At 56.5% G+C, this 27,446-nt stretch overlaps 1 protein-coding gene across 3 annotated transcripts; it reads right to left on the reverse strand.

Moving 5' to 3' along the window:
• Positions 1–9,929: 9,929 nt before the first annotated feature.
• Positions 9,930–23,939, reverse strand: SLC38A3 (solute carrier family 38 member 3). 3 transcript variants are annotated; one of them, XM_039228335.1, is made up of 16 exons: positions 23,870–23,939; positions 16,224–16,377; positions 16,048–16,129; positions 15,760–15,875; positions 15,142–15,215; positions 14,966–15,058; positions 14,783–14,864; positions 13,600–13,682; positions 13,451–13,509; positions 13,090–13,254; positions 12,931–13,010; positions 12,553–12,653; positions 12,194–12,318; positions 11,965–12,109; positions 10,942–11,045; positions 9,930–10,851 (listed from the first exon to the last, which is right to left on the reverse strand). In XM_039228335.1, the coding sequence occupies exons 2-16, from the start codon at positions 16,322–16,324 to the stop codon at positions 10,747–10,749; spliced, it is 1,515 nt and encodes a 504-aa protein (XP_039084266.1). In that variant the 5' UTR covers positions 16,325–16,377; positions 23,870–23,939; the 3' UTR covers positions 9,930–10,746. The 3 variants fall into 3 exon arrangements, with proteins under 3 accessions (XP_039084266.1, XP_039084264.1, XP_039084267.1); XM_039228333.1 differs by lacking the exon at positions 23,870–23,939 and adding an exon at positions 23,543–23,559; XM_039228336.1 differs by lacking the exon at positions 23,870–23,939 and adding an exon at positions 18,054–18,129.
• Positions 23,940–27,446: the final 3,507 nt, after the last annotated feature.

The following is a 27,446-nucleotide window of genomic DNA, read 5'->3' on the forward strand; positions in this document are numbered from 1 at the left end:
AGACACAGACCCCAATCAATGGAGGCAGGGCAGAACAGGGCCACAGGGAGGCATATCCTCCTCCAGCCCCAGGCCAGGCTGTGTGGTCCTTGCACACTTCCACCAGATAGTCACTCCCTCCAATTATTCGTTCTTCCTAAAGTGTCCAGCAACCCTGTTCCACCCCTCCTGGCTGCGCCCTCTCCGTCTCCATGGGGGCCCCGGGCTAGGGCTAGGCCTCTGCTTGCCACTCCATTCACATGTGTCCCTTCCATTCCTGGGGCTATGAACCCTATTCTGTCATCTCCAGCCCAATTTCTCCTCTAATCACCAGCCCCATGTCCATCACTGCTCTGAAATCTCCCCCAGACACTTTAGGCACTTCTAATGGCCCCTGCTCCTTGTCTCTCCACTTTGTGGTCTCTCACCAGCCAGAGCCATCTCCCCCTCCCACCCCTACACCCTGTCAGTTTCTTCCTCTCCTCAACTCCCCCCTCAAATGTGTCCCTGTTCTCTGTCTCTTATCATGGGCCTCCAGCCTCCTCCGTGGCTCTCTTCTTTCCTCTACAATCCATCCTCTACATGGCAGCCAAGGGATCCCACTGAAAGAAATCACATCACTCTCTTGCTCACAAACCTTCTGTGGCTCCCCAGTGCCCTAAGGGTAAAACCCAGGCATACTGGTTTGGATTGTGTAGGAAGTAGAGGTGGTAGAGTGGCAGTGGCAAGTGACAGCAAGAAAAGGACTCTGGGGAGCAGTCTACAAACTTGCCAGCTACATAGTACTTTGGAGAAATATCAGAAACTCCCTGTGCCTCAGTTTTCTTATCAGTAAAATGAGCCTAACAGTAACATCTACCCACTGCAGTGGCTGAGGTCAGGAAGGAAAGGGAGGAAATGAAAGTAAAATGTAAAATGTTTCCATGTGTATGGCACAAGGAAAACTCTAAGTAGGGATGAGTTGTATAATAGTAATCTCTGCAAGGCCCTGTCCCCACCCAAGATCCACCTGATCTCCCCCCACTTAACACATCCACGCTCAAGCCATCTGACTGACCTTACTCACCCCATCTTCTTGCTCCTCCCCTTGATCCCTCTCCACTCATCCCTCCTCCCTATCTCTCATTCCATGATTTCAAGAGAGCTGGGCCTCTAGGACTCCACTGTCCTGGAGCTTCCCTGACCCCAGGCCCAGATCCCACTGTCTTGGTGGCAAGTCTCTCCCATCTGAGTCTCTGTTTCCAGACCCAGAATAATCCTTGAGGGTGCGGGTAAATATCTGTCAAGTGAAATCAATGAATCACACAAACTCTCCCCCAACCTTTTCAGGGGATCCCCCAATCCCCCACCTCCTGGAGCTGGGAAAGCTGTAAACAACTAATCCTGCTGCCACTATAACAATATTTGCCATAGTGGTGTGTGCAGAGAAGGCAGGAATTAATGGTGTCTAGGAAGGAGGCTTCTTAGTGGAAGTGATGTGGGGAGTGGTAGAGGGAGGAGAGGGCTGTGGAAGAATGTGGCAGGAACAGGGAATCTGGAGGTAGAACTATGAGGCCAGATTTGGGGAGGGGCCAGGGAGAAAATCAAGGGTCAGAGCTGGAGAAACCTCTTGCTTTACAGCTGAAGCACCTGAGGATCAGAAGGGGCTGGGACCCATCCATGGTCATCCAGAGAGAACACCGGCAGCCTGCTTCCCTCCCACTTGGGAACCCAGGACCTTTTGAGAGATGTTGTTTTGGGAGCAGAGAATAGCTGCCTAGCCAGGGCCTCATGGGCCCCAGAGGCAGGACTTGTCTCTGTGCACGCTGGTCCAGCACCACCTGGACTAGACCATAAGACAGTGAAATGACAGCCGAACTGAGGGCAGTGCTCTGGCCAGAATGGAGAAGTGGCAGCTGCCAGCTCACTCAGCTCCCTTGCTCACTCGGACAGCTAGAGTAGACCTGGGGCTCACCACACACCACAGAGCAGGTGCAGCTTGTACTGAGTTCCTACCATGCACCTCACCATGCACGAGGCTGAGCAGGGTGAGGAATGGAGACCCCTTAGTGGGCTGTGACACCCCAGCCCACAGGCTCCAGGAAGGGGAAGCTACCAGCACTTCCTCAAAGACAGTTTCGGGTGGGTGTGTCTGCCCTCATTCAGAGTCCAGGAACAGGCAGGACCCTACAGGGATACCCCGAGTCCAGGGTCCTGACCACCCCACTCCCATGGCTCCCAGGTGATAAGGAGTCCCCAGCGACTCTGATCAGCAAATCACAGGCCTTGCAGATAGAGCTTCGACAGTTTCTGCTTGTAGATCTCAGTGGCCAGAGCTGGCTCCCTCTCGGCAGCCCTGAGCCAGGCTCCACCTCTTGGGTACATCCCCTGCACTTCCCCCTTCCTGCTTCTTAGCCTAGAAGCAGTTTTGAGATTGGAGTCAGGTACCAATCAGAGGTGCCCTCTCTGCCCCTTCCTTTCAAAGCCTCTCTTCCCAGGCTTCTCTTCCTCCCAGAGAAACAGTTCCATGCCTGGGAGGCCTTGGGGTCCAGGGTTCCCCTTCCTGGCCATCCACCTCCTTCAGAGATAATCGGCTTTGGCATGGAGAACTCAGGTCAGAAGTTTCTGGATAGGGTAGGGGGCTCCACCTGACACAGGGAGAGGAGAGTCTGAGAAGAGGAGCCATCTATTCAACTACTGTCTACTGTGAGCCTGCATGTGCCACGGTTCTGAGAACCGTAGGGAGAGACAGGCAGCTGGGACCCTGCCCTTCAGGAGCACATACCAAACAAGAAAACAGGGGGAGCAAACAGCACAGTTTCAGAGGAAATCAACAGGGTGACAAGAGAGCCACTGGGAGTGTATGCAGGTGTAACAGTCTGAGAAGATCTTCAAATGATAAAAGGCCAACCATGTGATAAGCCAAGAGAGTAATACGTGGAGGTAACAGCAAATGCAAAGACCCTGGGGTAGAAAGACACAGGGTGTTCCTAGGCCAGGAAGGAGGTCAGCCTGGCCAGAATAGCCAGAGCAAGAGGTATGCATGGTGAGGGCATGTCAAGGAGGTCCCAAGTCCCTGAGAGATGCTGAGGTAGGGGTACATGTGGGCCTGCAGCAGGCATCAGCATCTCCGGGCCAGTGACCCATGCCTGGCCCTGCAAATCCAATTGGTCCTGGCACTCAAGCTGCTACTGAGTAGGGGAGAACTGCTCAGGGAGCCCTTGGAGCTTGGTGGCCAAGTCTGAGCTCAGCCCCTTTCTTCCTTGAAGAGCCCATGGTCCAGTTTGCCACTGTGTCTGCTACATACACAGCCTCTAAAGGCCAGCTCCCCAAGAAACCCAGGGTCCTCAGAGGACCTGGGAAAAGATCATCAGCCTATCCCCAGGAGCCATTCTTCTGTTCACCTTGTTGCAGCCCTCCCTGTCATGCTGTCCAAAAGGCTGGGGTTGGTCGCCTCTCCCGCGACTCGTTAGGGCCTTCATTAGCAATGCTTCCTGGAATTTAATTTAATGAAGGAGCAAAAACAGCCCTAATGAGGTGATGCAAGAGCAAGCAGCTCATGAGGTGCCTCCAAGGCCCAGCCACCTGGGCTCAGGGGCTTCCTGTAGATGGTAACTGGGAGCAGAGGGCCAAGAGAAAGGGGACTTATCCTGGGAGGGATGCTGGTCACTGAGTCCTGGGAGCAGGGGACATTGCTCTGCCATACTGCACTGAGCAGATGCTGCGGCTAAAGCCAACTACACAGAGGAACGAGCTTGGCCGGGGCCTGCTGCAGGCTGCTGAAGAAAAGCTTTTAGGATGCTATCAGCCAGAGCAAAGGTTCTAGGCCAGCATGGATGTCAGATGTCCAGGCTGTGGGCTAGCACCAGGGGGTGGCCAGCAGAGGTCAGACCATCAGGGACGAGTTTAGATTTTATTCCAAATTTAATTGTGATGGAAACAACTAAAGTTTTGTTTAACAACTAGGTTTTTTTTTTTTTTAATTAAATTTATTTATTTGAGAGAGCAAGGGAGGTGCAGAGAAAAAGGGAGAGAGGGAATCCCAACCAAACTCCCCACTGTCAGTGCAGACCCCTATGTGGGGCTCAAACTCACAAAGCATGAGATCACATTCTGAGCCCAAGTTAAATGCTTAGCCGACTGAACCACCCAGGCACCCTACAGCTAGGAGGTTTTTAAGGGAGGGTGACATGATCTGCTATTTTAAAGTTCCCTGTGGCAGCTATGAGCAGTAATGCCCCTGTGGAGAAGAGAGAAGGCAGGGAGAGAGAGGGGGACCACTATATGGTGCAGAAGGTTAGGTGATGGAGGAAAGCTTAGGGAGACACAGTTGTCCCCTGTAGCCTAGAAGGTAGCTCCGGGAACGTGGAGTGGGGGTGGGTGTACACCTGGGCTGAACTGTTTCCTCTAGCAGGTTTGGGCTTTCAGCCTTCTCCACAGACCTGGCCTCTCTTCCAAATGGACATTTAAAGAATATCAGTTTAAAAGGTTCTTTATGCCCCATACCTGCTTTCCCCACCCATGTGGGGAAAACCACTCCCCACTTCCCCCGCTGGAGTTCCCTTCCCATCTCTCCATGGCTCGAAGCACCCTATGCCCTGCCCCCAGGGCTTGCGCAGCGCTAAGGCTCCCCAGGAGCCCCAGTACTATATTTCACAACGGAAAAGGCCCAGAGCTCAGGCACAAGGGCGCCTCGCTGGCAAGGGTGCAGCCTCGCAGACCGGCGCCTGTCCCGCCCCCTGAAGCCACCGGCCCCAGTCCGCCACCCCGCCCATCGCAGCACAGCACCTCCCTACTCCATCGCCCCGCTCCTCAAGTTCTCGGACCCACGCCCCGCCCACAGCGCCCCTTATCCCCCCCGCCTTCCAGGCCGGCCTGAAGCCGGAAGCGGCCTCTGAGCTCGCACCCCGCCTCTTCCGGGTCCTCTCTAGGCGGGAGTGCGGGACTTCGGTGGCCGCCGGAGGCCCGGCAAGGTTTCGCGGGGCAGCGGCGCCCTCTGGCGTGCCTCGGTCGCAGCGCCGGAGCCGAGGCCGACAGAGCGCCTCCTCGGCCTCCACGCAGCCTCTGCCTCTCCTTCCGCTCTCTGCTGGCTGCCACTCGAGGTTATCCCCACCAGGCCTGCCTTATCGCCTTGTTTAGTCTCCGACCCTGGCCCCGGCCTCCACAGATCTGCCTGCCACTCAGAGTGCCCACTGGCCCTCGCCCGCGCCTGATCCTCGCCTGCCAGGCCTTCCCAGCCACAGAGGAAGACCACGGCCCATCCTCAGGACGTGCCCTAACACGCTCCTTCTGATCCCTCTGGTCCCGGCACCTTTACACCCTCCGTTCCAAGATGCTCTCCCACCTTTGCCTCTCCAAATTCATAGCGGAGATCAGACGCTGATCTGGGGGACCATCCCGGGTAGCCACTTCCTTGTCTTTCCTCTGCGCCAAGCCTGGGCCCGTTGCGCAGTGGGGGGCCATGTTTGACCCCAGGGTGGACTTGGTCAGGATAAAGAGAGAGGTTCGGTCATGTAGGGAGGGGCTCTCAGAAGGCTAAGTCAAGAGTGGCTCCAGGAGTCCAGCCCCTTCCTTCCTTCCTTCCTTCCAGATCAGGCAACCCTGTAGAGGTCCAGGCCTGGCCTCCTGAGGACCTGGCCAAGTGTGGGACTGGCAGCTCCTCGTTCACCTGCCCAGGAGCGGTGAGGTCCCGGCCCCTCCTTGACCACCTTTCCCCCCTGTCCCGCCTAGAACCTTCCTGCCTGCCTTCCTCCCACGCGCCAGGCTGGAGGCCTTTTGGACTGCCTTGGAGCTTCAGGGCCTGGCTGCGCAGCCACAGCTGACTATCCCAGCCACCCAGCCCCACAAGGTGTCCGACCGGTCACGACACAGCCCAGACTCCCGCCATTGGCCGCCAGGGGACAGCAGAGGCCGCCTTCTACAGATCTCGGGTGGGGGGTTAGGGGGCGGGTGGGAGTGGGGGTGGGAGATCAAATCACGGTCTAATCCTGTCCAGGTCCCACTGTGCTGGTAGGGCAGGTTTGCAGCCTTATGTGGTTTCGAAAGCAGTTTTATTCTTTCAGATTTCTTCCAGGGCTGCTCTTTCTAAGTAACTTCCAGTCAATTCTTCCTGTTCCAGGTTGTTTGAAAGTCAGTTGCTGGATGACTTTAAACTGAGGTCAAGGCAGACATCTGGATGAGTCCTCTGGGTCCCCCCATGTGCTCCTCCATGTCCCTGGCTACCAGGGCTTGGCCAGGCAGTGTTCACCCTGTGTACCCTGATGCCAGCTGTTCAACCTTCAGCTACTGTCGTCTAGCCCAGTATCTCTAGAGCCCTGGCCTTTATGTACCTCCCACCCATGGTCCAATCTCTTCTCGTCAGTAACTTCTTCCTAGTCTTCCTAAAAGCCTCTGTTGGCCCTGCTCCTCTCACTTCACACAGGTCTTACCAGTCTATAGTCTTACCACTCATAGGGCGCCTGGGTGGCTCAGTCTAAATGCCTAACTTTGGCTCAGGTCATGATCTCGGGGCTTGTGGGTTGGAGCCCCACATCAGGCTTGCTGTCAGCCTGTCAGCAGAGACCCCACTTTGGACCCTCTGTCCCCCTCTCTCTCTGCCTCTCCCCCACTTGTTCTCCCTCTCTCTCAAAAAAACAAAACAAAAACATTATAGTCTTACCAGTCCTATCTCTCCCTCCTCTACCCACTCCAGTCAGGCTTGCCCCTCCCTCCACAAAAGAGCCGTGACCCACACGTTGCGGAACCCAGCTGAAGCTCCACGCTCACCTCCTTGAGCATTTGACCCCTGCCTGGCTCCCGCATGCCCTCTTGCTCCTTTGTTTCCTCCCATCTCCCGGCTCCCCCTGCTTAGCTCCTTCTCTGACTCCACCTCATCTCTCCTATCTCCTAACAGGAGTGTTCCAGGGCTCCGTCCTGACTGCTGCCCTTCTGTCTCCACTCACCACCCTCATCTCATCCAGGTGCTTGGCCTGAAGTACCGTCCACTGGCTTTGCTTCCCAGACCCTGGCTCCAGCTCTGGCCACTCTACTGCACTTGAGTCACATACCCAGTGGCCGACTTGGCATCCCTACTTTGATGTCTAGTCGATGTTTAAGACTTTTCAAGGGCAAAACTGATCTCCTTCCCAAGAACTGCCTCCTTCAGAGGGTGCAATGGCAGTTTGCTCCCTTGGAGTCACCTTAGACTTGTCTCTGCCCCGCTCCACCCCCATGGCCAATAATCAGGGAATATTGCTGTCTTTACCTCCGGCACATGCCCAGCATCTCACCCCAACTATGCCGCCACCTGGGCTGAGCTGCCTGACATGTCTGTCTGAAACTGCAATAGCCCTTATGTCAGTCAGTGTCACCCTTGGCTCCCCATCACCCACCCCAGAGTCTAAGCTCAGCGTAGCAGCTAGAATAATCTAGAGTTGCTGCCAAATCAGATCCTGCCCCTTCCCTGTCCAAGAATTGGCATTGGGTCTCACCTTTCCCAGAGAAAAGTCCAAAGCCCTTATGGTGGCTGACAAGGCCCCACAGAATCTCCTCTCAAAAGCCCCCATTTGCCCCTTCCTGGGTAAATGACTTTGACACAATGACTTCCTGGCTGCTCTTCTCACAGGTATGGTCTGCCTCTGGACTTTGCACCAGTTGATTCCTCTGGCTGGAATATTCCCTGCAGACATCCACATGACTTCCTCCCTCTCCAAATCTCTGATCAAACATCTTTTTCACAGTGAAGCCCACCTCGTGCTCGCTTTGGCAACACATACGCAGTGAAGCCCACCTTGACCCAGCTCCAGATACCCTGTTCTCTGTTGCTCCTACCTTGCCATTTTTAGTCCCTATGGTATGACCATATCCTAACAAATGATGTAACTTACTGATTACATTTCTTGTTTCTGGTCTGAATTCAATCCCCCACCCTAAATGTAAGCTTGAGGAAGGCAAGGGCCTTCATTTTGTTCACTGCTGTGTGTACAGGTGCTGGAAGGGTGCCTAGCACATGAGAATCCTTTTTTTTGTTAATGTTTTATTTATTTCTGAGAGAGAAAGAGAGAGAGAGCGTGAGCAGGGGAGGGTCAGAGAGAGAGGGAGACACAGAATCTGAAACAGGCTCCAGCCTCTGAGCTGGCTGTCAGCACAGAGCCCGACGTGGTGCTTGAACCCACCAACCGTGAGATCATGACCTGAGCCGAAGCCAGACGCTTAACCAAGTGAGCCACTTAGGCGCCCCACATGAGAATTCTTAATAAATATTTGTTGAATGAATGAATCCCTCTTCCATCAATAGGTGAATGTACGCATGTGCACACAGGTGAGGAGGGTATGGGCAGGGGAAGCTGCTGGTCAGAGGAGACCAAGGCCCAGGCTCCGGCTCCTTTTCCTGGTCTATATCATCTTGTTTTGCTGTTACAAGTGGTCATAAGAAAAGCAGTGAAAATAAATATGGAAGACCTTTGTGCTGGAGTTTCTGGCTGCTTTCACTTGTTCATATTCCAAACAGAGTAAATTTTAAAAAGCAAGAAAGAAGAAGAAAAAAGAAAAAGACCTAGGAAATTCAAAATTGCTTGTCTAGTGGCCACATTGCCTGCCCCTTCCCCCTAGAGAATGCTGCTCATGGTCCATGTTGGAGGAGACCTTGCTGGGCAGACAGAGAAGACCTCTGCAGGGCCAGAGTCCTTCCTCCACCCCATCTGTGTGTGTGTGTGTGTGTGTGTGTGTGTGTGTGTGTGTGTGTATGTGTGTGAAGCAGGTGGACCTACTGTCAGCACATCCTCTTGGTCTGAGAGGCCTAAAGCCAGGCCTGGGGTTTTTAGGAAATCTAGGCAGTCTTGCTGCTGCTCTGACCGGCAGCCTTTCTCGAACAGACAGCGTATGGAAAATACCCCCAAGGTCTGTCAGCAGGATGGACCCTGTCGTCTACTGCCTGATGCTCTCTAAGAGCCAAAACTTCCATGGAGGGCCATGACCTAATCTAATGCGGAGGAAGCCAGAGACCCCCAGAGGGCAGCCCCTCACATCAGGACACTCTGGGCTGCAGCCACCTCTCGGCCAGCGGCCAGCTCTTTTCTGGGGCTGCAGGGCTCCTGGGTAAGTCCCCAGGCTGGAGTCAGGCGCCTGGGACTGAAGGAAACTAGATTCAGGAAGCCCCCCTCTGATCAGCTGGCACAGCCATGGGCCTAGCAGCCACCAGCTTGAGGAAATTCTTTCTTCAGGGGTTTCCCAAGCTGGCAGCTGCCTTGCCAGTTCAAACTGGATTTTTCCTGCTGCCCTTTCCCTGGCGGTCTAGCTGGGTGCAGGGTCTCTCCTAATGAGGGTTTGGTGCCAAGGCCCAGGCAGCTCTGTCTTGCCGGGTACCAGCTGGTTGAGGCCTACCCCAAGAAATGGGCAGCTTCTTACTTCTGTCGGGGTCAGGGCACCTGGGGCTTCCCTGCATCCTTAGGCCAGTCCTGCCCTGCCTTGGACCCCCTACTCAAAACTCAGGGCTCCAAACACAGGAACTCACTAACTCACCTTTATTCACAGTGGGTTTACTATTAGTAGAAGATCCGCCTGACAGGTCACAGCCTGGATTTTTGTCCCCAGACTCAAGGTATTAGCAGAGGGTTGACATGGCAGCCAGGGAGGGCAGGGGGCCCTTCGGCAGGGTTTCCGCAGGGCTCAGCTGCCCCCTCGCTCAGACCCTCCCTGGAGCTACTGGGGATGCACCTCACGTTGCCTCCTTCCGGAGGCCTCTCTCTGTCCCATTTCCTGGGGCCTCATTAATTCCTCCCCACCTCACCCCGTGAGAAAGCAGGTCTGTGCTGAGCCTGGCCCAGGTCCAGAGCTGGGTCTGAGCATTCCACTGGCTGGTTTGGAAGGGGGCCTGTCCCCACCCTCATCCCAGGAAAAAAGGCAGGAGAGGCTCCCATTACCATCCATGTCCCCACTTCTACCCACTTTCCAGGAGCACAGTGACCATGGGGATCAAGAATACACAACATAGCTGGTCTTATGTATAATATTTATAAAAGGGAGCTGACACCCTCTCCACTCCTACCCCGGACCAGCCCCTGGGGTCTTTGGCTCCCAGGGGCAGAGATGCTCTGGGCCCCAGCCTCTTTCTTCTCCCAGAAATGGAATGTGAGCTATGGCCCAAACTTGGAGTGGGGGGAGTCCCAGCCTCCCCAGGGCTGGTGAAGGGGCAGGGTAGGGGTCCCTGGGGGTGCCCATACCAGCCTCACATTCAAAAGAACCTTCTGGCTCCAGGTATGGCGCGTGGTCTGCTTCTGGTGGTGGGGATGGGAAGGAGACAAGCGTATCCAAGGGCTTGAGTCCAAGTGACTGAAAGGGGCCTCAGGGACACAAGTGGGGGAAGGCAAGTGTGCTGAGGGAGATGAGACCCCAGAGAGCAGACCAAGGTCTAGCAGCAAGGTGGGGAGATGGCTGCAGGCCTGGGTTCCAACTCTCTGTGCCCTACAGGCTGTGTAGGCAGCTGCTGGGCCTCAGTGTGTGCATCTGTGCAAGAAGGGCAGGGGCTTGAGTGGGATCTGAGGCAACAGGAAGGGAGCAAAGGTACAGCCCCACCCTGCTCCCAACTCAGGAAGCTGCTGCAGCCCGGGAGCCCAGCAAGGTAGTAGCCCAAGGGCCTTGGTCCTGGCTGTTACAAAAACCTTCCACAGAGAGGACATGAGGCAGGGCCAAATGCCATAGTGTTAACCACGTCTTTCTCCTCCCCCCTGACTGGCCACTGGATGGGAGCAGGGGCTGAAGACTCTGGACAGGGGTACTTGGACGAGTAGACAGAACAGGCTGGGGGTCTTCCTAGTGGCTTCCTCCATGCCGGCCGGTCCCTGACACCCAGTCAATGATGATGAAGCTCAAGCTCATGGTCATCAGCAAGAGGCCAAGCACAGCAAAACAAAGGGCCTATGGAGTCAGGAGTTCAAGAGTCAGGTGTGAGGTCAGGGCAGCTCCCTCGGCCCCACACCAGCCCACCAGCCTCCAGGATCCTCGCACCAAGATTTTGGGGGTAGACTTTGCAGGTTCCTTCTCAGTGGGTATGATGCGGAAGTAGAAGATGGCAGGGAAGATGAAGATGAGGCATGGGGCAGATGTGGCACCTGCAAAGAATGAGATATGTCCAGCTTTGGCTGAGGTCCAGGGGTGGACCCTTCAGTCCTTTAGCGAGATCAGTGATTCCTTGCTGGGGGAATCTCAACTTGAGAGCTCTACCTGATTCCAGAGAGCCCACCAGTCCCTCCCCTTGTTCTCTGTCCACCTGGATGGAAAGCTAGTGCTGTTAGCAGTCGAAGAATCTGTCAGTGAATGAAGCTAGCAAAGAGAAAAGGTAAGCTAAGAGATAGAGACAAAGCCTTGAAGATATCGGGCTCTGAGATATAGCTATTTCTGAAGGCTTTTTCATTATTTAAAAATATATTCCTTTCTGCTTAAATCATTTTGAGTCAGATTTTGGATATAGAGAACCTATAGTCATGTATATGATTTCCATGACAATCAGCCCCTTGATCTGTGTGTTGGTCCCTGCAGAGTTGAGCTGGAGAGTCAGTCTCCTGAGTTGGGTCACCCCGAAGTTGTCTCAGAATTGTCTGACGTTCTACCTTAGAGTCCCAACTGGAATGAGACAGTGGACACAGCACTGAACCTATAGTCCCATGATCTTAGAGCTAAATCAAGACCCCCCACTTACCAGCTGTATGCCTCTGCTACTCCCTTAATCACTATGGACTTCAGTTTCTTCATATGTGAAATGGAGATAAGACCCAATGAGATCCTTGTGGAGGTCCCTGGCACCTGGGCTCCACCCCATTCCCCAGCAAGGGGAACTGACTCTGGTTTTGAGCCTCAGAAGGGATTAGAATAGCTTTAAGGACAAAATCTCAGACAGGAAGCCAAGCTGTGCACATGGCCAGCAACCATCACTAAAGGTAGGGTATGCTCTCAGGAATCTGCCAGGATTTGCAGATAGGAAATTCTTTGGCCAGTGTCTTGCCTCTATACACAGCTGGGCCAGACACTCACCAATGACCCCGAAGATGCCCAGGATGTTGGGAGCGAAGATAACCAGCAGGTTGATACAAGTGAGCAGGCCAATGGCAATCAGCACGTGCCGCACCCAGCTGAACTCCTTGTTCGTAAACAGCATCTGCTGGATGGCACGGCGCACCTGGGGGATAGGGGTGGGAAGAGTCATCATTCTGTCAGCTCCATCAGTCCCACCCTCCATTGGTCTGCCTGCCCACTGGCTCACCGGAAACAGAACGATTGGCACCGTGAGTGTGACTGCCGTCAGCACGGCCACACGCACACAGAGGATCAGCACGTCAAATGGGTCCACCTTGCTGTAGGTGTGCAGTAGCTCCGACTCCACCCCGTCTGTGGCAGGCAGGGAGGATGGTCAGCAGGTAGCTCAAGGAGGGGGATGGGCTCTGAACTTGGGTTGACCCTGACACTGTGGGAAGTGGCAACAGACTCACCTCCACAGCTGTAGGGCACAGTTAGGCATCACACACCTAATTAGCACCTCCAGTATGCAGGGTGCCATGGTCACTGGCCAGCCCCTTGCCCCCCAGCCTGGCCTCTGCCTCTGCCCCCATGGTCCAGCCATACCGTAGAAGGTGAGGTAGCCGAAGAGGGCAGCCAGGAAGTACATGACATACATGACGGCGATGGACAGGTTGGAGATGTGCTGCATCTTCCTCTTGGAGGGGCTTTAGGGAAGCAGGGGAGGGGATGGGTGCCAAGCTGGGCCACATCAGAGATCCCCATATGCCCTGGGGTCTCTCTGACACCACACTCTCACCATCTGGCTGCCAAGGAAGTCTCCTCCTTGCCCCCAGTCGTCCCTCATGGAAGCCATGGAAATCTTTGACAAAGTGACTTGGCTCCTGTCACTCCCGCCCCACTGCCCCCACCCTGACAGGACCACATTCCTTTTCTCCAAGCCAATTTAAGGCAGCCACCCCCCTTGCAACCATAGACACCTACTCTTTGAGCTCTGTATAGATGGGCAGCACCTCGGGATGGCAGACGAAGGCAAAGGCCATGATGGGGATGGTATATGCTGTCTGGATGGACAGGGCGATTGCGTCAGGGCAGCCCCACACTCTCACCCAGCCCGTAGCCCCTGCCCCAGCCTGTTGGAACCTGTGAGTTCAGTGTGAAGTAACTCGGGGTGCAGAGGGCTGCAGCTTCTGTTTCAGCTTGTAGTTGAGCCTCCTCCTTAGTGACCTCCACGAGGCTGACATTGCCCGTGATGTTGGCGAAGTTGAGGGGCAGCGGGCAGGGCACATGGAACTTTTTGTAGATGACCTGAATTGCAGGGAAGATGGGGGTATCAGAGCCAGACTAGGCTTGCCTGGGAGTCACTATGAAGCCACATCTAGATCAGGACAGAAGGAGCTGCCTTCTGACCCAGGCTTCCCAGAAAGAACTGCCCCCTGCCCCTGACAGAGGAGCCCCCCAAGAGACCTGTCCCCTCACACCACCAGCATGGAGAGTGACTCACTGCAATGAGGAAGAACACCATGCAGCTGAGAGAGAAGCCGCTGGAGTAACCCAGGTAGCCTGCAAAGTGGGGGAAGGGCTGTGAGACTGGGGTCCCCTCCCAGGCACTTCTCTAACAATCCTCCAAGGCCCTGGCCCTGCCACACTCACCAAGCTGTCGCATCAGTGCCAGGGGTAGAATGATGATGACAGACACTAGGATCACCAGGTAGTTCCCATTCATGTACCAGTCCCTGCAGGGGCAGGAGTGGGGAGCCAACATCAGAGTCCACTCAGCCATGGGCGGGGCTGCCTGCCTCTGTACCTAAGCGGAGCTCTGAGTCTCCCTTTTCCCCTCTGTGAAATGGACATTCTTTCAGCACCCTCCTATGTGAGGTGAGAACTAAGGAGCTCAGCTCTTGGCTTGGTAACCATTAGGGTTATAGTCACTGTTGTTGTTTTTCTCAGGACCCACAGGTCTGGGTCCAGCTTCCCCAGGGAGTGGCTCCAAGGGGCCCAGGGAGGTGGGTAGGATGAAAGAACCTGGCTCTGGGGGGGGTGGGGGGTGGAACATTTTCCATGGGGGTGTCAGGGACTTTCCAACATCCTGTGCCCCTTGTGGTCCCTCCTGGCATCTGCATCCTGCATCATCCTGCACCCCCTGCCTCCACCAATGGACAGGGAGCGCAGAGAACTAAAGGGATAAAGAATGACCCCCTCCTTCTCAGGGAAGCCCAAAGGACAACTCCTTGGGAAAGGCCCCCAGGACTTGGGGGAGGGATGGGGAGAAGAATCCTGGCTGTTTCCCTCCTCCCAGAGCTGCTCTCAACTTCAGACCCCCTCTGCTTGCCTGGACTGTGTGGTCAAGGGCAGGCCCTGGTTGTCTTCTCTGTCCCCACCCACAAAGCATGGTTGATTCCATCAGTGCTGGCTAAACTGGGGATGGGCAACTGGGACACCACGGGCTTAATTTCTTGGTGGGGGGAGGGAGCGGTGGCTAAAACCCAAGCCGTGTTCAGGAATAGCAGGCGCTTAGAGCTAAGCCCGCGGCTCACAGGTCCTCCCATTCTCATAGGCTGGGTCCTGGCCCAAGAGGGTCCCAGCTTCCTTTGACTCACTCCACCTCTTACCCCAACTGTCCCTCCTAGGGGGTTCCCTTAGGTGCCTCTTAAATGAGTGTTGACTGAATGTTAGCTCTGCTGGCAGCTCTCTGCCCCTCCAGCATTCACGTGCAGGCACTGTCTCATCTCCCCCACTACCCCAGCCTGGGTTCCCAAGCCAGTGGCACACATGAAGGGGTAGACCAAGGCCTCCCTCTCACCCTCACCCAGCCCCGCCCCACCCTGGGGCTCACGAAGTTTGCTCCTCCAGGTTCAGGAAGGTCTGTATGACAAGGGGTAGCTCAGACTTGATGATGTACAGGTAGCTGGACATGGCTGGGGGAGAAGGGTGAGCAGGTGCTGGGATCAACCAAATCAGCCAGTCTTCAGACTGCCCACCTGCCCCCTGCCTGACTGGGTATGCCTGCCAGACCCACCTCCAATATTCTGCAGTGTGATGGCCATGGCCGCTGCCAGCTTTCCTGGGGTCCCAAAGGCACGGTAGCCTAGCTGTTCATAGGCACGGATACCTGTGGGGGCAGGGAGTCAAAATAGTCAGGAGTGCTCTACCCAGCCCAGCCCTCCCCTGCTCCAAGCTGGGTTGGGAGCTCACCCACGATCCCTGAGGACTTGAGTAGCAGGTGGATGGAGTAGCTGGAGAGCAGGGCGACGGCTGTCAACAGGAACCTGGGGACGATGGGCGAAAAGAAGCTACTGGGGGCTTCCCTGGCTGGCAGGGGCAATGAGCTCTGGGAGGCCTGGGTGTGTGGGTCTGCGACCCACATGTCTGGACCCCCAACAGGTGTGGATACAAGCTCAACTGGCCCCGGCAGGGGTAAACGCCACCTGGTTTGACCCAGGGTAAACTATGACCCAGAAGGGGCCCGCTGAGCACTACCTCCTTGAGTTCTTGGAATAAACATATTTTCCATTTAGACTGCAGGGCAGAACTCCCAGGTAAGGACAACGTGTGTCCACACAAGTCCTGGCCATGAGTCTTCGTTCATCACGTGTAAAGGGTGGTAGAAGTATAGATTCAGGTCTGTTAGGCTTGCCTGTGTCATAATCTCAGCGGGTTTACCGGGAAATAAGGGATATTTGTCTGGCCAGGGCTGCGTCTTTTAGCCATGGTTTGGGTTGAGCCCACCCACCGCAGCCTGGGTCCTGGGAGGTCATGGTTGGTGGACTGTTTAGGGCTCCTGTCTTTAGAGGGTTCACTGAGGGCACTCACAGGAAAAGGATGATGCCCGTGTTGGCCATGGCATAGGCGAGCCCCAGGATGCCACTGCCCATGATGGCATTGCTGAGGTTGAACACTGACATCCCAAATGAAGTCTTCCCCACAAACTGCAGGCACCAGAGTAAGATGGAAGGGGCAGGGGAGAGAGTCAGTGAAGCATGGAGAGCATCTCAGCATTTCCCCCTCACTGTCCCTTAGCCTCCCGTCGCTGCCCCAGAGCACTTCGTTACTGCGTGGAATCTCCCAAGCCCCCCACCCCCCACTGCGCCCCCAGCTCACGTCTGTGAAGTGCGGCTCCTTGCTGGGGTTTTTCTGTAGGAAGCCCTCGCCCTCAGCACAGCTCCGTCTGGGGCCCTCGACCCTGCAGGCACAGGCCAGAGCAGGCAGCTCAGCTCCAACCCTTGTTCTGCACCCTGCCCTGCCCTGAGCCATGACTGGGTCCCTCCTCTGCTCACCTCTGGTTGACAGCCATGGGGGTGGTGACTGGGAGCAGCCCCTCTGAGTGTTTGCCGTTGGGCACCAGCTCCACCATTTCCGTCTGCAGAGGTGCCTCCATGGTCAGGGGCCACCACCTGGAGCACTGGCTCTCACACCAACACAGTCGAAGGTCTGCAGGGCAATGGTCCCTCTGGTTATTCCTTCTCCCAGGACCCATGGCCCAGCGTCCCACGGGGAGTCTACAGCCTATCAGAACCCCCAGAAGCTCACTCAGGACTTACGTGCACATGCAGCTGTGCCTGCTGCCTCCCTGGGACTTGCTTTTGGGGGAGTAGAGCTCAGATACCTGAGTTCTCCAGGACATCCTCAGGGAACACCTTGGCCATATGTAGTGCCCCCCACTGACACTCACATACCAGCCCAGGCAAGCCTTTGGGCCCTCAGTTTCTCCATCTTCGAAGTGAGGATCAGCTGGATGACCTGAGTTCAGAGCCCAGTGGTGCCTGGACCCCAGGATGCTGAGTCCCAGGCATCCAGACCCAGCGCTGGGGGTGGGCCCTGGACTGACACCTCCTCCCTGACATTAACACCGGGAGACAGTTTCCTGTGCTGGCCCTGTGTGCCAGGGGCCTCCTAGCCAACCTAGAATGGCACTGCGCGACGGCTGGAGGCCTCGGGAGAGGGTGAGGGCTGTGGGCCCTGTTCCCAGCTGCCCGGCGGGCACTGCTGGCAGCCAGAACAAAGGGCCTTCTGTGGTCTGAGAGCTGGCGCTGGGAACGGCAGGCGCAAAGACTACCCCCCCGGAGCCAGGAGGCCTGAGGCGGTGCTGGGTGGCTGGACACCTGGGCCCTGCCCGCCTGGCTGCAAAGGGCCCTTAGGGGGCCTTCCAGGAAATGAGTGTCCCAGGGCCGAATTCTTTGGGCCACACAGGCCTTACTCTCCACACAACCATGGCCTCAGAGCCATGTTCTCCTTCAAGCCTCTCCTCCCCTGCTAGGGGAGTCCCCCTACCTTTTAGTTGACCACCCTGCAGTAGTGGACCCTTTGAGCAGATTCCGCATTTCCTAGAACCCCAGGCCAGGCACTCAGGCAGCTACAGAGGAGCCTGGGCCACTGGATCAGTCCTCACTTTCCTGCCCTCCGGGCATGGCTCTGCACAGCCTCTAAGGAGCCAGCTCCCCTCCTTGCCCCCCACCCATCACTGGGGCTGGAACCAGCTACCCCATGCCCAGAAGGTACCCGGGCACAGTGCCCCAGGATCTATAAGGACATCCTGAAGGCCAGAAAGGCCAGAAGGAGAGCTAAGGCCCTAGGGAGGGGGCAGCCCTGCCATGCAGGTCAGCCAGAGCCTCTGCCTTTTTTTTTTTTTTTTTTAAAGATTTTATTTTTAAGTAATCACCACACCCAACATGGGGCTCAGAGTTGGTACAACTCTGAGATCAAGAGTGGCATGCTCTACTAACTGGGCCAGCCAGGTGTCCCTATCAGAGCCTAGTCTTGATGCCAGGGCACCCCCTCTGCTGGGGAATCCTGAATCCTACCCTGAATCCCTCATCCCCATTCTGGATCCTGATGGTCTCAGGTCTGCTAGAACCCAGAATACCAGGTGTCTTAGCACTTGGACTATGTGTGGGGACAAGAGGCTGGGTTCAGGCCTCAGGCCCCAGTGTCCTGGAGGCAGCAGTCACACAGAACTGACCAGAGGACCAGCCCACCATTGCACTGGGCAGCCCCAGGCCAGAATTCAGATCCTAACACCTTAGTCCTAGGGACCCCACACTTAGAACAGTTGGGGCCCCTCGGCCTGCCTCTCCTTCTTCTGATGCTGGCATCTGAATCCATCTCACCTCCAGCTTTGTCTGTTCAGGACCATGACAATGTGAACATCTCTCGTGGCCTCTTCTCCTGGACGAGAGTCGCTGAAGTCAGCCTGTCTTCCTGCCCCTGCCCTAAGCCTCACCATCAGCACCTCTCTAATGATCCCAGCTGCCTATGGAGATGCCAGCACCTCATCTCCAGAGTCACTCCAGAGTGCCCCCTGGCTCTTAGCTAGGGTTGCCCTTCTCAGGCCTCCCACCCTGGGCAGGCTGGGACAGGCCCACAGAGTATGCTGAGTTGGCAGCCTGGACAAAGCACCCTTCTCTCCTTAATATCCTTTCCTAGCAGCCAGCACTACCTCCAGGGAGACCACAGTCCATGGCATGGTCATGGCCAAAGTCCCTGAGTTCCTGTCTCCAGGTTCCCCACCCCCCCAGCAAGACCTAAGCCTAGACCTTCACAGCCTGTCTGGTACTCACAACCAGTCACTGCTGGGTCTTGGGCTGGTTTTATATCCCAGAGAGGACATGGAATATCCTTCCCTAAATGGCTTCTGGTCTGGAAGGGACAAAATCCCCAAACAAAACCCCTACCCTATAGCTCCTGCAGCAACTAAATACGGGCCACATAGTGCTGGGACTCAAAAACTGGGGGGAGAAAGAGGCATCAAGCAAGGTTTCCTGGCAGAGGAGGTGATGGAGCCAGTTCTGAAATTCCAGGAGGAGTCCCAAAAGTGTGGAATAGCGAAGAGTGCCTTCAGCAGAGGGCACAGTATTGGGCAAAGCCTCTAAAGTGTGGTATGAGGCAGAATGAAGGTTCCATGGCTATAGACAAACCTGACAAAGCCTTGAATGCCAGGTCAAGGAGTCTGTACTTCAATGTGGGGCAGGGCTAAGGGCTAAGAGGCCAGAATGGAGTGCTAGCCTGGCATGTGGACCCCCAACCATTCCCTGAGTCTGGCAGTCCTTTCTGACAGGTCCCATCCCTCAGGCCTGCCACCTCCCAGCCTCCTTTGTATCAAAGAGCCAGGGTGGACTCAGGGATAGTCTCTGCCTAACAAAAGGTGCCAGCAGAATCTGACCTGCTGTTGAGAAAGTCCACTGTGGACATTCGGAGTCTGAGTCCTGGCCTGGTCCTGCCTTACTGTGTGATCACAGGCAGAGTATTCCCCACTCAGGACCCCAGTGTCCTCCTGTCCTCCAGGGGTCCCATGAAGTTTGGCAAAGCTGGGGACAGAGTGAGGATCTTTCCAAAGGCCTTCGTCCCAAACCATGCTATGGGCTCCCAGAGAGGGGTCAGGCTCTAGTGTGGGGATGTCACGGTGACCTTGGGCAGATCATGAGAATGGCATCTGCCATGGGTTCAGCATGGACTTGGGCAGGAAATCGATGGCCTAGGCCACTGTCCTGGGCCCTGTTTGCTCTGCTGGGAGATAAGAGCCAGGAGAGGCCAGGAGCCACAGGGATAGTGCAGCAGGTAACGCTCGCCCACGCGGGCATCACAGGGTGAGAACTTGTCAGGCACACCTTGGCAGGTGTTGAGTTTGGCTAATTAAAGATTTTGAGGCCCAGGAATCCAGGCCACCACAGGGCCACTGCTTGTATCAGCTGCTATGGGACACATACCTCTCTGTCCCAGGATCGAGGTCCTTAGAACCACTAGGGACTTGTGCCCTGCTTTCCTCCCTAATGCTCAGGGACACAAATGGGTCTGCAGTAGCAGGCTGGCTACAGGAAGGCATCCACACTGTTCTTCCCTCAGTCCTGGGCTGCCTGTGCTGATGGAGGCACCGACCCCATAGAACTTGTTTCCACGGTCCCCAGGCTTCTGGTGCATGGGCAGTCCTAGCCTCGGCCCAGATCTCAGGGGAGAGGCAGCTGGCCTGGCCTGAGGGTCTACTGTGGTTATCCCTGAAGGCTCAGGGATGAAGGCTGCCCTCAATTCCAACTCAGCCATCCTTAGTCCCCTCCTTGGCTGAGACAAGGTGTCCTTCCTATCCTGGCACTCCCTGCCCACCTGCTTCTCCAGGCTTCAGAGGGAGAACACCATCTTAGGACAAGCTATCAATCAACAAGGAAACTAGATTCAATGGACATGTCTGAATTATATGTTCTCAAGGCACAGCCCCAGGGATTGGTGAGGAGACGATTGCTAGTCAGAGGACTAGGGATACAGCATGTGGGACGGTGTTCTGAACAGGGGAGAATACTACAGCCCTGTGCACCCCTAGCCCTTCCTCCAGACCCACAACTCCAGATTTTGACCTCAGTAGATCCAGTTCCCTATCCACTACTCCTTCATCGTCAACAACACTGAGCAAATGGCCAGTTCATAATCAACACCCGGCTTGTCCTGAGGGGGGTGGTATGGAGGAGAGAGCACATCCAGGGACAGGAAGACGGCCCAGAACATTGATGTATAGGCAACGCCAGTCCCTCACAGTCTAGCTCCCTGGCCCTGGTGTGTGGGGTCTGTGCTTCAGTGTTCTGGGCATCCGGAAGTGTCTAGGAGGATCTGAGGGGCCCAGCTGGGGCCGGAAGTTGGACTTTCCTGTGACAGGGTACATTTGCTAGACACCCAACAGATGCTTAGAGTTGGGCCTAGCCCCAGATCCCTAGGCCTCCCCTCCCACCCAGCCCAGGACCCTCCTTGCTCCCCCAGTGGAGGCTGCAGCTGGAACCTCTTGGCTCAAGACTGGGCCAGAGCCAGCAGCAGCCCCCTCCCCCCACTGCCAGCCTGCTGAGAGGGACATGCAGCCCGAGGCCCAGCCAAGGCAAAGGACAGGACATCACGTGCCTGTGGCCCCCCAGGGGCAGGGGAGACCCCGAGCCAGCCAGCCCATCCTCCTCCCTGCTGACCCGGAATCCCCTGGAGGCGGCCAAATATTTGGACAGCCGGACTTCTGGCCCCAAGGAAAGCTGGAGCAGGGGCCTGGGGCAGCTCAGGACTCACTGGAGACCCTGGTGGAAGGGGGGAGAGGCTAAAGGCAAGGTTGGCCTGGAGGAGAGGCACCGTCCAATGTTAGGCAGAAGCAGAGAGGCAGAGGGAGGGAAGAGAGAGGGAAAGAGGAAGGACAGAAAACACAGACATGTAGTGCATGTGTCCATGCATACTGATCTGAACAGAGAGACAGAGAAGCACAGGGAGATAGAGTAATGCAGATAGATATAGGTACACAAACAGGAAAATACACACAGAGAGAGGTGGACAGACATTCAGACAGGGAGACAGAGAGAGACAGATAACCAGAGAGCTGAGAGGCAGAGATGGCCAACCAGCCAGAGATAGCTAATGGAAAAAGAGACAGGGAGACAGCCAATGAAAGACAGAGAGTCCCAGAAGGAGTGAGAAGGGAAGAGGGAGCCAGAGGCTCAGGTGAATGGGCAGCTGGCCTGGCGGGCACCGCAGGGATGGCCAGACAGAGCCCTGAGGGACCCCACAAGAAGGCTGCCATGGCATTTGCAGGTTCCTTCAAGGTTATGCCTCCATTAGCTAGGTGCAGGGACATCCAGATGGTGGGTCTGAGCCCACTAGGGCTGCATGGCCAGGCCCAGCTGGAAAGCTCACCAGTCCCCAGTCCAGCACTGTCTCCCCACACAATGGAAAAGATACACAGAGGTGATGGTCAGTTGAAGTGACCCCCATTCTCAGCAGCCATGCACGTGTGCAGACGTGCCGGCTGAGAGGCTGTGTACAGGACGTGGCCTGCAGAGCGGAAATTCAAAACCAAGCCACCCCAGGCTGCTGACCGGAAAGCCCCTCCTGCCCCAGCAGCTGGTCTTCCCTTTGGCCCCCAGAAGCCCCGCCTAGTCCTCTAGGGTGCCCCCCCTCCGTATCTATCTTCTTATCCAAAGACCAGCCCTCTACCTACCAGACTGAATGTTTGCAGGGCACATAGTAGGTGCTCAATAAATGTTGTAAAATGAATAGAATGGGTTCAAGGCCCTTGGCAAACCCCCAGCCCGTATCAGCCCAGCTCCGAGTGGCTCCTGGCCCCTGGCCATGTCTGAACTAGACCATATGCCTGCAGGGCTCCTATCTTACTACAGCATAGTATACACATCCCACCTGGGCTTTCTGTGCACACAGATACCAAACTGTATCTCCCTTGCAGCCAACCACTCCCCTAAAACATGGTATCCTCTCAGAATGAGTGCCTGTTTTTTTCACACCGAGACTGGACTTTCAGGGTGAACTTAGTTTAGCTCAAAAACCTTCCCTGACACTACCCAGAGACTGTGAGCCACTCAGCCTGTTCTGTTGTGCCTCAGTTTCTCTATTCGCCCAAAGCTCCATGGCTACTTGCTAGGGCAGCAGGCACCAGGACAGGAGCAACCAATTCTCATGGTCTGGCCACCTGGAGCCCTGGTCTGGGGGGTGTGTGTGGGGTGTTGTGATGAGGGCCAAAAGAACCAGTACTAAAGAAAGAGTGGTTTGAGAAGCCAGTGAGGACATGGGTTCTATGAGCCCAGACAGAGTAAGGTTCTGAGACACATACCCTTCCCTTCCCCAGAGAACCAGCCCACTGTCCCCAACCCCAAGGGGTCAGAGACTCATGAAATGATTCCAGTCATTCCATCCCTCTTGGAGATGTGCCAGGCCTGGCCTCACCAACCCTGATTCCTCCTACATCTAGTGCTTCCTGCAGGAAGACTTCCATGGTTGTGCAGAACTTCCCCATCTCAAAATGGTACTGTCCCCAGGTCTCTTCATCTTTCTCTGCTCCAGACTGAGAGTTTTCCTTTCTCGAAGGAACTGAACTCCCACACCAGAAGTAAACAGTGGGTGGAAGGTCCAAAGGTCTCTTCCAGGGACAGGACAGTGGCCCAAGGCAGTCATGGAAGGAAGGACAGGACTGGGCCACTGAAGGAAGGATGGACCTGGGTCGAGGAGTCCCCCAGGGTGCAAGGTGCAAGGACCTTTGACTTAGTCCCTTTCAGACTCGTCCTAGAGCCTACACCTGAGCTCAGGGCTCAGGTCACCGTGGGGGAGAGGGCGGATTCCCACAGGCCCCGCCCCTGGCCTCCCCCTCCCCGGGTGTAAACAAACGCACGCATTCGCTGTGGCCAATCGAAGGGGCCAATGGAGCGGGGGCGGGCTCCTGCAAACCTGGTTTTGGTTCCTTGCCTCTGCCCGCGTGCGCCGCGCCAGCTCTCATACCCCCACGGAGGAATGAGGCAGCAAGGAGAGCACACAGAGCCCCGCCCTCGGGCCAGGGAGCCACACGCGCCCTGTGCCTGCCGTGCCCGCTGGCCCGGCTGCAAATGGCACGGGCTCTGGGACCAACATGTGCCCCGCGGCCCCTCAGGCAGCCCGGCCCGATCTGCCCTCAAGCCCCTGCCCAACGCAGCCGGGATAAATATACCCAGACTCCCGGTGTGCCAGCCGGGCAGATTTGCCTGTCAGGCGCCCGACGGGGCAGCGCTCCAGAGCCCGCTCCCGGGCCCTCTTAGGCTTCCCTCCGGGACCTTCTCCAGCTAGTCCCCGCAGCCCCTGCCTCAGGAAGCCCATCGCTCACCGTCCGAAGCCATGACAAGACGTCCCGTGGCCCCAGCCCCGAGAGCTGCTGACCTCCTGCTGTCCCTCCCGGCCCTGCCCGCAGGCCCCGAGGCGGCGAAATGCCTTTCGCCAGGATACCAGTTCAAGCTCAGAGCTGAGCCCTGAGTGGCCGGTCCCGGACCTGAGCCCAGAGCGCGCGGGGTTCTGGCTTGCTGGAGGCTGGGGCGTCTGCCCGGGACGGGACGGGTGAGAGAACTGCCCATAGCCCGGCTCTGGACGGGAGGGTGCACAGTGGAGCTCTGCCCGCCCGGTGCCCTGGACTGGGGGTCGGCGCCCCCAGCGGTACCTGGCCCGGCGGGTGGGTACGCGCGGTGCTCCGCTCAGGCTGGCGCTGTCCGCTCTGCTCCCGGCTGAGCACTGCCACGGGGAATGAAGGGCGCCCGGCCCCGCCCCTGGCCCGCCCCCGGCCCGCCAATCCCAGGCGGCGGGCGGGAGGAGGGGCTGGTCTGGGGAGAGGCGGGGGCCCCAGCCCGCCTGCGGCTGAGGGGCAGCCCACGCGCTAAAGAGAGCCGGTAGGTCTGAGAGCAGCTGCTCCAGGAGGGGCTCAGTTGAGTCCTGTGGAAGGAACGCTTCAGTCTAGAGCAGATTCTCTCTGAGGTCTCCGAGTGCCCCCTTAACCCCGAAATGCTCTGCTCTCACCTCCCTGAGGCCAAAAGGGAACAGAGCAGTGCTTAACCTCAGTAAAAGTTCCAGTGGGCAACTTTCAGACATCAGTCAGACCCAAAATGTCTTTTCTGCTTGCCTCACTCTTCCCAAGCAGAGGTGGGCTAGGGGTGAGGATGGGGGCTTCCCGCATCAATTCTTCTATCTTCATCCCAGGTATTCAGAAGAGATTGAGGCTGGAACAGATGGGGGTATAAAGTCAGTGAGGACAGGAGGGGAGCAACGCTGGGCCTGTGCTTCACTCTGCTGGGCTCTCCCTTGGCCATTGCCTCCCATTTTCTTATTTCTAAGGAGTAATTGACAGCTGTGCCTGCCCATGGGAAGTGGGGCCTGGGACTTAGTGCCCTGGGAGGAGGGGTTTTAGGTTTTAGGGTGTGCTGTTATCGGCTAGGGGCTCCTATCCCCACCCCTGCCTGCTTCCCACCCAAGACCTTGGTGCTCAGAGGTGGGTGGTAGGTGTTAAAGGCCCCCAGGCCTAGCTAGCAGGGAGCTGGGAGAGCTGGCCTTGGGGTGAGCTGGGGGGTGGGGTTCCCAGAACAGCTGTGTCCCTTGCTTCTCAGCCACTGGCTCTGATCCGATTAATCCCCTGGCCTCTGCTGTTCCTAGCCAAGCTGGATGTCTCTGTGTCATGTCTGCCCCGCTCCTGGTAGTGGGGAATGCCCTCAGGGGACAGGCCTAACCTCTCCCCTGCTCTGGGCTGAGAGTCAGGACTCCTGGTTTCTCTTCCTACCACAGCCAAGCCCTACCCTATCTCAGTTTCCTTCTGTGTCACAGGGAAATGGTCCTGTCCTCTCCTCTGGCCTGAGGAAGTGGATGAAGCGGAAGATGTAAGCTGAAGGCAGGGGACTCAGCTTTGGCTGGGAGTGCCAAGGAGCTGGGAGGACTGAAAGGAAAGGCATTGGAACGGTGGCATTCTCGCAGAGCACCCAAGCTCCTGCACCTCTGATGGCTGAAAAATAGGAAGGCACTGGTCTTCCCTCCCAATCTGGGGCTGGTGTAATTCCCAGGTGAGAGCTTACCTTGGTCGTGAGGGACCTAAGTCTCTTATCCTCCAAAGGGGCTTGAGGACTGCCCATTGGACAGTCAGTAGGGGAAGTACTGACTGGGGTCTGCCTCCCCCACCTTCCAGCCACATACATCCTGGATGCTCACAGAAGCCAGTTGCAAAGGGCTGAATGTTCCCATTGGCAGTTCCTGAGGGGCCAGGCCTGCCATCAAGGTCACCCAGCGTGTGGGTGTTGGGGTCCTCCATCCTGACTGGAGGGAGCAGGGGCCAGCTGGGTTGGGCTGCTGTGGGTGGCCCGAAGGCAGCACATGATGTGGGGTCCCTGGGCCAGACCAGTTGTGGCTAGGAGGGGGGAGGGGCTGCCTGTTTGTTGATGCTAGGTCTGGGCCCCGGCCAGGGCAAACACAGCCCTGAGGCCTTTCCCGCCACCTGCCGAATCTCCCAGCCCAGCCTGTGGTGGCAGGACAGCTGGCAGCCAGGATGGGACTCCGAGAGCTGCCAGGTGCCTTCTCTCAGAGACGGGAGGGAATGTCCATCCATGCAGTTGCAGTGAGGTGGGGTGAAGCCAGCTGGAGTGGAGGGCTGGGGGGAGCTTTATCTCAGCTCTCAGCCCAGCACCCACCTCTACTCCTCCATCTCCAGAAACTGAGACAGGGGCCCAAGAGACTGCCAGACACATGAAACAGAACTTAGGATCCCAGGATGGCTGAGATTCTCCTTCCAGGGTGCTGGCAGCCCTTTGCTCTCCTCCCTCTTCAATCATGTCCTCTCTGCCACCAGCCAGGTTGCCTCCTCTCACCATGTCCCCACCTCCCCTGACACATCATTCACATGGTGCCCCAAGACCTCTCTCCAACAATGAGGCCCCATCTTCACCTCCAATCCAGTCCTCCCCAGAGCCCAGCATCTGTATCCACTTACTCCTCAGATACCCTGCAGGGTCCTCACACACCCAGCTGGCCTCCCTGACCTCTTCCCAAAGTGATCCTTGTCCCACTTGCCACCCCCCTCCCCCCAAAGCACCTGGCTGGCCACATGTGTTCCTGTTGTTTTCAGAACACACCAGCCTTCCCCTCCCTGACCCTCTGCCCTCCTGGTTCCTGACCCTGTCCCACCTTCTCTGCAGGTTCTTACTTCTCCTTCAACCCCCAAATAGAAGATGACCTCTGAGGGACACCTGGGTGGCTGAGTTGGTTAAGCGTCTGATTTTGGCTCAGGTCACGATCTCATGGTTCATGAATTTGAGCCTCATGTCGGGCTCTGTGCTGACAGCTCAGAGCCCGGGGCCTGCTTCGAACTCTGTGTCTCCCTCTCTCTCTCTGTCCCTTTCCCACTTGAGCTCTCATTCTCTTTCTCAAAAGTAAATGGATAAATATTTAAAAAAAAAAAAAAAAAAGGGAGGAAGAAGAAGATGGTATTTGAATACCCTGGCCAGCTCTTCCTGTACTTAATGTGACTGCTCTTGTCATCCCACCACACAGCTTCAGTGTCTCTAAGTGCTCTCTAAGTGAGTCGTCTAGACAAAGGGGAAGAGGCACATCTCAGGGTGGGGAAGAGAAAGGGCACCTAGATGGAGGAAACAGCCTGGCTACAGGGAAAAGCAAGTATGAGTGTGGGATTAGCACCAATAGGTGGAGGGCTGTGTGTAGAGGCAGGACACTTGGCCTGGAGTCACATGGAGGGCTTCAAGGCCTCCTAGGAGAGGATGGGTTTTACTTCCACAACCCAGGAATGAGGACCCACACCCATAGCTCCTCGTTATGTTCTGCTCAGTATGGTGTCTGGGAGGCTCCTCTTTGGGCACAAGCAGGGGTTTCGTTGGTATAATACAGGGTGTGGAAGTATAGAGGGACCCATAGGCAGACAGTCCTGTCTGGCCTTCTCCCTGCCTGGGGCCCCAGAGCCGATGACCTCTTGGCTGAGGCCTGCTCCCATAGTCCTGCCATGCCCTCCCTCTCTCCCCTGAGATCTGGCCCCCAGCTTCTCTGGCCACTGAAGCGGCTTAATGAGCCCAGGTCACATGGGCTATGTTACTGCTTGTGGGGAGGGCCCAAGCCCCTATTGGCCACACGACCAGGCCCTGACGTCAGCAACATTAACCATGCACTAGGCTCGTCTAATCTCTGGTCAGTGGACAGGCTAGGTTAGTCCCGCCAGAGCCAGACCTGAAGACTGTGAGGGCCCTCAGGGGCAC

Source organism: Hyaena hyaena, unplaced genomic scaffold, assembly GCF_003009895.1.
Source record: "Hyaena hyaena isolate Hyena2069 unplaced genomic scaffold, ASM300989v1 scaffold_30, whole genome shotgun sequence".
NCBI lineage: Eukaryota > Metazoa > Chordata > Mammalia > Carnivora > Hyaenidae > Hyaena > Hyaena hyaena.